This window comes from Akebia trifoliata, chromosome 10 (genome assembly GCF_017979445.1).
Source record: "Akebia trifoliata isolate Shusen 1 chromosome 10, ASM1797944v1, whole genome shotgun sequence".
Lineage (NCBI taxonomy): Eukaryota > Viridiplantae > Streptophyta > Magnoliopsida > Ranunculales > Lardizabalaceae > Akebia > Akebia trifoliata.
In genome coordinates, this window is record NC_141384.1 from 29,022,324 (window position 1) to 29,030,467 (window position 8,144).

General features: G+C 37.3%; 1 protein-coding gene across 1 annotated transcript; it reads left to right on the forward strand.

The window, feature by feature from the left end:
• Nucleotides 1–193: 193 nt before the first annotated feature.
• On the forward strand, nt 194–7,802 carry LOC147393664 (Transcription initiation factor TFIIE, beta subunit). The gene is made up of 5 exons (XM_086455751.1): nt 194–352; nt 1,843–2,129; nt 4,012–4,143; nt 4,300–4,416; nt 7,305–7,802. The coding sequence occupies exons 2-5, from the start codon at nt 1,878–1,880 to the stop codon at nt 7,650–7,652; spliced, it is 849 nt and encodes a 282-aa protein (XP_086311877.1). The 5' UTR covers nt 194–352; nt 1,843–1,877; the 3' UTR covers nt 7,653–7,802.
• Nucleotides 7,803–8,144: the final 342 nt, after the last annotated feature.

Below are 8,144 nucleotides of genomic sequence, written 5' to 3' on the forward strand. Positions count from 1 at the left end.
CCTAAGTTAGTCCTGTCACGTCTCACCACATGTTCGATGCACAGCCCCAAAGAGTAATGAAATATAGTTTGTTCCTTGGTGTGGTATTTGATATGGATAACCGCGATATCGGGTAAAGTCCGACCCATTTTATGAGCCAATACGTGTGCGGTAATAAATTTACGTTTTGGACATTTTTATCCTCATAGACAAATAAATATAATCAAAATATCCCTTTAAGAGTTGAATGAGGGTACTCTTCTTCTCAAGTCTCCAACATCATCCCCAAAGGGTTTTTGTTTCCATCGTCTTTCTCCGAACCGATTTTTGAGATCTATCGCTCCATCGTTAATCTCTGGTCTTAAAAGCCCATGTATGTAAATCTTCCTCAATTGTTAATTAGGGTTTTGATTTGTTTTTAGGTTTTAAAAAAATCGTGTAAATTACTTGTTCTTTTTTGCATTGTTTAAGGAAGATTTTGGAATTCTCGACGAGATTTAGTAGGGATGAATGGTTATGGTTTTGATTTTCGTTCTTATAGAATTACTCCGATAGTGTTGGGAAATCAGATCATATTTAAAGAATTATTACTTTAAAATGGTTCTAGGTTACGATTTTTCTATGTAGAGATATTATAACTGTGTTGGAATTTGAGATTTTAGATTTGAATAATGGTGAAAGAAGTTTTGAGAGGATTTAAATTATTTATAAAAAAAAAAAACGAGAAATTTGATGAAGTTCAAAGGATATTTACGAGTATATGTGACCATGTTTAAAATACTTGTAAATTTTGTTTAATGTTCACAACCTCAAAGCATTTTTTTCTTTCCATTTTCTTTATTAAGTTAATGTTAATTTGGTGGATCAATGTTTTTTTTTTTTTTTTTCTTTCTATTAATTAATGTAGTTAATGATCTTCATGAACCTCAGAATTTGGGTGTGTTTTCAAATTCCAAACATTTGCGTATGAACATTACAAACCCTAAAAGGAGATTTTTAGATGACTTATATTATGTTGTTATCATCATTGCCAGAGTGCATTTTTTCTTTCTTTCTATGTTATGTATTAGATTTATGTTATTTTTGTTGGTATTTGGTCTAGATCCATGTTTCCTGCGATCTTCTAAATGGGCCAAGTGCCCGTCTCAATTAAACGTAGTTTTGGATAGAGTGGAAAAATTGAGCATAATTCTAGTTTCCCAGAATTAAGCCCTTATGGATCACCTGTTTTTAAATTATTTTATTAGCATAATTACTTTTTTTTAAAAACAGCTGCATTCATTAGTTTAGAAAGCCCATGTTAGCCCCTACGTGGGCTCCGCCCAAGCAAGCCGAGTATAAATCCAATGGGTAGGGCCCCCTCCTTCCCGGGGTAGTAAGTTTGAGCGGAGACAGATGAGGCTTTAAGAAAGGGGTACCTTCCTCCCCAATTTGTTCACCTGGAAGAGTGAGCAAAGGCGTTAGGTGTGATCTAATCCTTGTATGAGGGGTCTAAAAGTCTGCATGTAAGTAACTTTTGCTTGGTACAAACTTACTTTTTGGGCGAAACGCAAATTTTGTTTTACAAACTTATTTTCAGAGCTTGACAAACTTTCACTTTTTTGAAAAGGGCTTTTCGTTAAAATAAAATAAAAAATGTTCTTAGGATTGTGATCACACCAATATTTTTACCTTCTTGTGGGTGGTCCAATCACCATGTTTTATGAGAAATGGAGATGCAAACAGGACCTTAGTATCTGAAATATTTTGATGGGAAGTTAAAAAAGAAAAAGAAAAAAAAAATAGGGCTATTTTTCTGATGATCAAATTGTCTTTTATCTTCCATTTCATGCCTATGATACATTCTTTGTTGTGTTGTTGTAGTCCTCGAGTATCAGGTAAATTATTTGGGAGCTCAGATGGCATTGCAAGAAAGTTTAGCTAAATTCAAACAGCAACAACAGAAGTGCCAAACAACTCTCACCAGCATTGCATCCCGAGCAGGATCCTCCAAGGCAACTCAATCTCACAAAGCAAAACCTGCAAGCACATCATCTTCAGCTCCTGCAGTCAAATTCTCAAATGATACAGAAAGGCTTCAACACATTAACAGTATACGGAAGTCCCCTGTAGGGGCTCAGATCAAACGTGTCATAGACCTGCTGTTAGAGGTATGGACTCTACAATTATTTATACAAACATCAAACAACTTCCTATGTTAGTTTTTTTCTTGGTGACTCCTGTTTATCAATGTCCGCAAGTGATCCCATAATTGTAGTTTTTAGTATTTTTTTGAAGGGTATTTTAGAAACACCCCCCTGTTAAATTGGTGATATTAGGTTTACCCCCCTTGTAAAATGCAAGATTACTCGTTGAACATAAGTCAACATTGCTTTTTCTTGGTGATGTAATGGTGATTTTTATTTTTTTTCATATACTTATTACTAAATCAAAATTTCACACTTAAATCATCAAGAAAAAGCAACGTTGACTTACGATCAAGAGGGGTAAACCTAATTTTGCATTTTGTAAGGGGGTAAACATAATATCACCAATTTGACAGGGGGTATTTTTAAAATACCCTTTTTTGATATGAAAGAAGGGCTAGAAGAAGTTTTTTTTTTTTTTTTGGAGATCCTGAACATTTAATCCAAAATGAGTTAACTATGGATTAGGAATCAAGTTAACTGAAGGGTCATTAAGCCTTGCATAGAGTACCAATTTCTGACATTAATATGAAAATGATGCACAAAAGTGTTTGTGACATAAGGTCCAAGGATTTCTAGAATTTGAAGCATTATCTGGAGAGAAAATTGCATAGTTCGTTGAGTGAGCTGAACGTTGGAGTAATTTACAATGCTATATTAGATACAGAAACATCAATGTTCAAAGGGTAAATGAGGAATTGTGGTTAGGGTAAGAATGGATATGAAGTATGTAAATGCTGTAGGCAAAGAGTTTCCAGCTTTAAATGGATCTGACTTACCGACAAACATGTTAACCAACCAACTACTCCAAAAGACCAATCTGTTGGAGAAGGCAAGAACTATGAATATAAGAGGGTCACGGGGATTAACTGGGGTATGACACACCCGAAAGTGGAGGAAAATGTACACTCCCCCCACCCATGAGAGTGGAAAGAATCCAACCCGTGACCTATACGAACCTAGCGCTGTGATACCATGTTAACCAACCAACTACTGCAAAAGACTGATCTATTGGAGAGGGAAGAACTATGAATATAAGAGGGTCACAGGGCTTAACTGAGGTATGACACACCCGAGGGTGGAGGAAAATATACACTCAACACTCCCCCTCACCCATAAGGGTGGAAAGAATCAAACCTGTGACCTATACGAAGCCTAGCGCTCTGATACCATGTTAACCAACCAACTACTCCATAAGACTGATCCATTGGAGTGGGGGAGAACTATGAATATAAGATGGTCGCAGGGCTTAACTGGGGTATGACACAGCTGAGAGTGGAGGAAAATATACACTCGACAAAACGTATGATTGGGAAGTATGGAACAAAGACACACACACCCCTATATCAGTGTCTGAAACTGATACAAAGTGTTAAGCACAAGCCGACATGTCTGTACAATTTCACATGTCAAATGGATTTTTTGTTTTTAATACTTTGAAGTGTATGAGACTGTACATTACAACAAGAATGCACTTAGATGGGCTGATATGCATTAAAAATCCTATAAAGTTATTAACAATAAATAAATAACAGTTGAAAACAAAATATTTGAATGAGTTGAGTTTTGTTTGTGTAAGTTTGCTGGCTGTATCTAACATGAAAATGTGTTTAACACAACAAATTCCTAGACAAGGGAGTATCCATATTGGACAGGTTAAGCATGTTTTCTTAATAAAGTGTCCATGTTTTATTCATCTACAGTGAATGGAAATGCTATCGTATCTTTTGTTCAAGGATTATGGGGGATTTATTTTATTTTATTTATTTATTTATTTTAAGATTTAGTATTGCCTTGCAATAACCTTTTAGGAAGGATGGATTATCTCTTTAAAACTTCTCTGCAGACAAGGCAAGCCTTTACACCAGAGCAAATAAATGAAGCATGTTACGTTGATGTAAAAGGAAACAAAGCCGTCTTTGACAGTTTGAGGAATAACCTTAAAGTGCACTATGATGGGAAGTGCTTCTCTTACAAGGTCACTATTACTTTCCTAATCAAGAGAACAATATACTGAGAAATATGTAACAGTGTCTCAGCAATTTTCTGGTTTGGTCAAGAGGGGATCTGGCCTATAATTTTCCTGTTCGGTATATGGATAATGATTTAGATTTTTTTTAAATCTGTTTTATAGTCCAAGCACGATTTAAAGGACAAGAACCAATTGCTCGTCTTGATACGGAAATGTCCAGAGGGCATTGCTGTCATCGATCTCAAGGATTCTTACCCAACTATTATGGAAGACTTACAGGTATATTTGCTTCGTCACTGTTTCATGCATTTTAATTTGCAGTTTATCTTTACTATTATAATAATAAAAAATGAGCTTGGCCAAACGACTATAACCATTTAGATGCCAAAATTTATAGAAGTTACTTCTTTTGATTAGCTTATAAAATATTGATAAAACATCCCACAGTTTCAATTGTACTAGAACCTACCCAGAATGTCATTCCTGCTTCAAAATTTTTTTTTTTTGAAAAGTATAATATATTGAGCAAAAGAAGGAGAACTACAAAGAGAGAGGCCGAGAGAGCCTCAAGAACAAACAACAAGCAAAAAACAGCAAATCAAAGAAAAAACAAAAAACAAAAACAACATCACTGATTACATAAAGAGTCCCATCTAAAAACAAAATCGTCGAAGGTAGTCCCCGCGAACTCTATATTCTGCTTCGACCAAATGTATAATAGACCCAAAATTTCCAAGAATCTTGCACGAGTGGTACTGCTCTTGTTGTTGAACACTCTGTTGTTTCTCTCGTTCCAGACTCCCCAAGCAATAGCCGAGGGAAGCATAGCCCATAGGATCCTTTTTCTGATGTGGAAAGCGTTATTGGTCCATTCAACTAACACCGAAGAAAACTTACGAGGGAGGACCCAGTTCATACCGAACATACCAAGGAAGATTGACCAAATATTATAAGAAAAAGAACAATGGACTAAAGTATGATCAACAGATTCTCCATCACTCAAGCATAATGGACAGCCATTGGGAATGATCCAACCCCGCACAATCAAATTATCCAGCGTAAGAATCTTACCAAGGGCGGCCAACCAAACAAAAAAAGATATTTTAGACGGAACTAACCTGGACCAAGTGATTGAGCCCAATAAGGGTCGCTCAGCTTCGAAAGAAAGCCATTTAAAGAAAGACCTGACAGAAAATCTCAAATCCTTAGCCCTTGTCCATTCCCACTTATCCTGTTCGTTGTCGTTGAGGTTAAACGTATGTAGAAGATCAAGGAGAGATGTCACCTGAGTTAACTCCCAGTCATTAAAGTTTCTCCTGAATCCCAAGTCCCAAGTAGGGCCAGACTCGTTGCGAACCAAACACTGCTGAATAGAGCGGTTCTTCTTAATAGAACAAGTGTACAGAGACGGAAATTGAGTTGCCAGAGGCGATGTACCGCACCAACTATCCTCCCAAAATCTAATTCTATCTCCCGAACCCGCTTTAAATCTAATCCCTCCTTCGAAATCTTCACTCCCTTTAAGAACCCCTTTCCAAACACTGCACCCATATGAATCTTTAGACACACCACTATACCAACCTAACATTTTCTCCCCATACTTGGCCTTAATAACCTTTCTCCACAAACTGCTCCTTTCCTCACCGAATCTCCAAAGCCATTTTCCTAACAGCGCTCTATTAGCTAATCTAAGGCCCCTAATTCCCAACCCCCCGCTCTTTTTGGGCATGCAAACAATTTTCCATTTGACCAAATGATACTTTCTCATGCCATTCCTGTCGTTCCACAAGAAATTTCTCATGAGCCTTTCCATCCTAATTTCGACGGATCTTGGGAGCGTAAAAAGCGATAGGAAGTAAACTGGAATACTCATTAAAGTGCTTTTGATCAAAGTAACCTTCCCTCCTTTCGACAAATAATTGGACTTCCAAGTGCTCAACCTTTTCCCCTGCTTCAAAATCCCACTCCTGTTCTTGCTTCCGGTCATAAAATAGTTCAAAATCTAGTTTCTGATGATCCTCCCAATCCCAACATGATTCACTTCCTGTAAAGGAAATATCTTTTACCACTCGCTTTCTCTTAGGACCACTCATGTTAGATTGAAAAGGATAAATCACGGGCTTAACAGGCACATGTGTAGAGTGGAATCCGCTGTTCAATAGATCCCATGTAGGACATCTGTTTTGAAGAAAATTTGGATTTGATTGGATGGTAGTGATATCCCAAAGGGACCCCCTATTCAAATGGCTTCTAGTTAAGACATATGCCTCCACAAGAAAAAGGTCAAAATCTGTCTTGACACCCATGACCACCCCAACCACCACATTGCTTACAGTTGTCATTCAATATATGGTCAACAGTTACTGGAAAGATTGGAAATAACTTTGTTGTTTTTTTTTATTGGTAAAAGAAATGACTTTGTGAAAAAGGTAAAGTTTGGGTTTGTTGTTTTGTTTGTTTTTTCCCATTTCTTGTTTCTTGCTTTCTTTTCTTTTATCAATAAAATTTTATAGTTATCAAACCAAAAAAAAGTTGCAAGGAGAAAAGTTAATGAAAGAAACATTGCACTTTAGGCTAGAATATACACTGCCTTCCATCCAAGCACCAAATCCTCCAATCTGAAACCTCTTTAATCTTTAGAGACGGAAATTAGTCCAATTTTGGGTACTCGTTTGACTTGAGTGCTAAAACAAGAACACCTACAAGTGAAAAGTTGTAGTATTCATGCAGGTTCTAGGTTTAATAATAACAAGGATCTTGCTTAAAACAAATTTTGCATAAATAGTCATCCTCATTGGATGATCATAGCCATTTATTCTCACACATTCTTTTTTTGGGTACCTCATGTCTTAAGTGGGTCCTATGGAGGTCCAACGGTACCACCTCCCTTATATGCGTGCTACATGTCATTGGCCTACCACCATCACAGTGTCTACCCGACAAATACTATATGCTCTGTCACCCATGAAAGGGGCTAGGACCCAATTCATGATGGTTATCATTACGGATGATCACAAATGCCCGATCTTGAACAACAAAAGATGGGTTTAGGGACCAGGAATGTTTAAATTCAATCCGATTCGATGGAATATGTACCCTTTAGAGATGTATCAAGGATTTTGACTAGGCCTCAGAAAATTGAATCATCTATGTCATAATTTTTCCAGGTGTTGAAGGCTGCTGGCCAGGTTTGGCTTTTGTCCAATTTTGACTCCCAAGAGGACATTGCATATCCGAACGATCCCAGAGTGCCAATCAAGGTAGATGACGACCTGAAGCAGCTCTTTCGAGGTATTGAGCTTCCCCGTGATATGATTGACATTGAAAGGGATCTCCAGAAGAATGGGATGAAACCTGCAACTAATACAGCCAAGAGGAGAGCCATGGCCCAAGTACATGGCATTGCCCCCAAACCGAAGGCCAAGAAGAAGACACGCGAGATCACCAAGCGGACCAAGCTGACTAATGCTCACCTTCCGGAGCTATTCCGAAACTTGAATGTCCCTGATTCTTGAATATATCATGGATATACGATTACATTTCATGTTCTAATGATTCGGCACACCACCATTGTAAGAATTGGTGCTGATATAGACAACCATTGGACCAATTTCAAAGTGGGGCCTTCTTTGTTCTCGTATAAAAGTTGATTAATTATTATTTTACTTGATGGGCTGATTTGGTTGCTACTTGTTTGGTTTGCATTTCGAATCGGAAAATTCTTTATCTGCATGGAATGCTAGCCAGGGGTTTTGATGCTTTGTTTTGACTCAAACTCCAACGTGCCAACCATGCCATTAAAGACCTGTCAAATAAATGGAAATTAATTGTGTTATTCATCTTTGTGAGATCATCAATAATCTACTGAGTGCCTCCTTAGATTATAAGGGATGAGTGTAGCTTTCTTTATTTTGACATTATCAACATGGTCGATGCATATGTGACGTTGGAAGTCCTGTACATTTTGCATTAGAACCGTGATAATCTGACACCCCCTTTTGACATAT

Excerpts from the sequence above, each read along its gene's own strand:
- LOC147393664 (XM_086455751.1), top strand. The coding sequence starts at position 1,878 with ATGGCATTGCAAGAAAGTTTAGCTAAATTCAAACAGCAACAACAGAAG. Across the intron at positions 4,144-4,299 it reads GGAAGTGCTTCTCTTACAAG|TCCAAGCACGATTTAAAGGA; the intron begins GTCACTATTACT and ends TCTGTTTTATAG. Across the intron at positions 4,417-7,304 it reads CTATTATGGAAGACTTACAG|GTGTTGAAGGCTGCTGGCCA; the intron begins GTATATTTGCTT and ends TAATTTTTCCAG.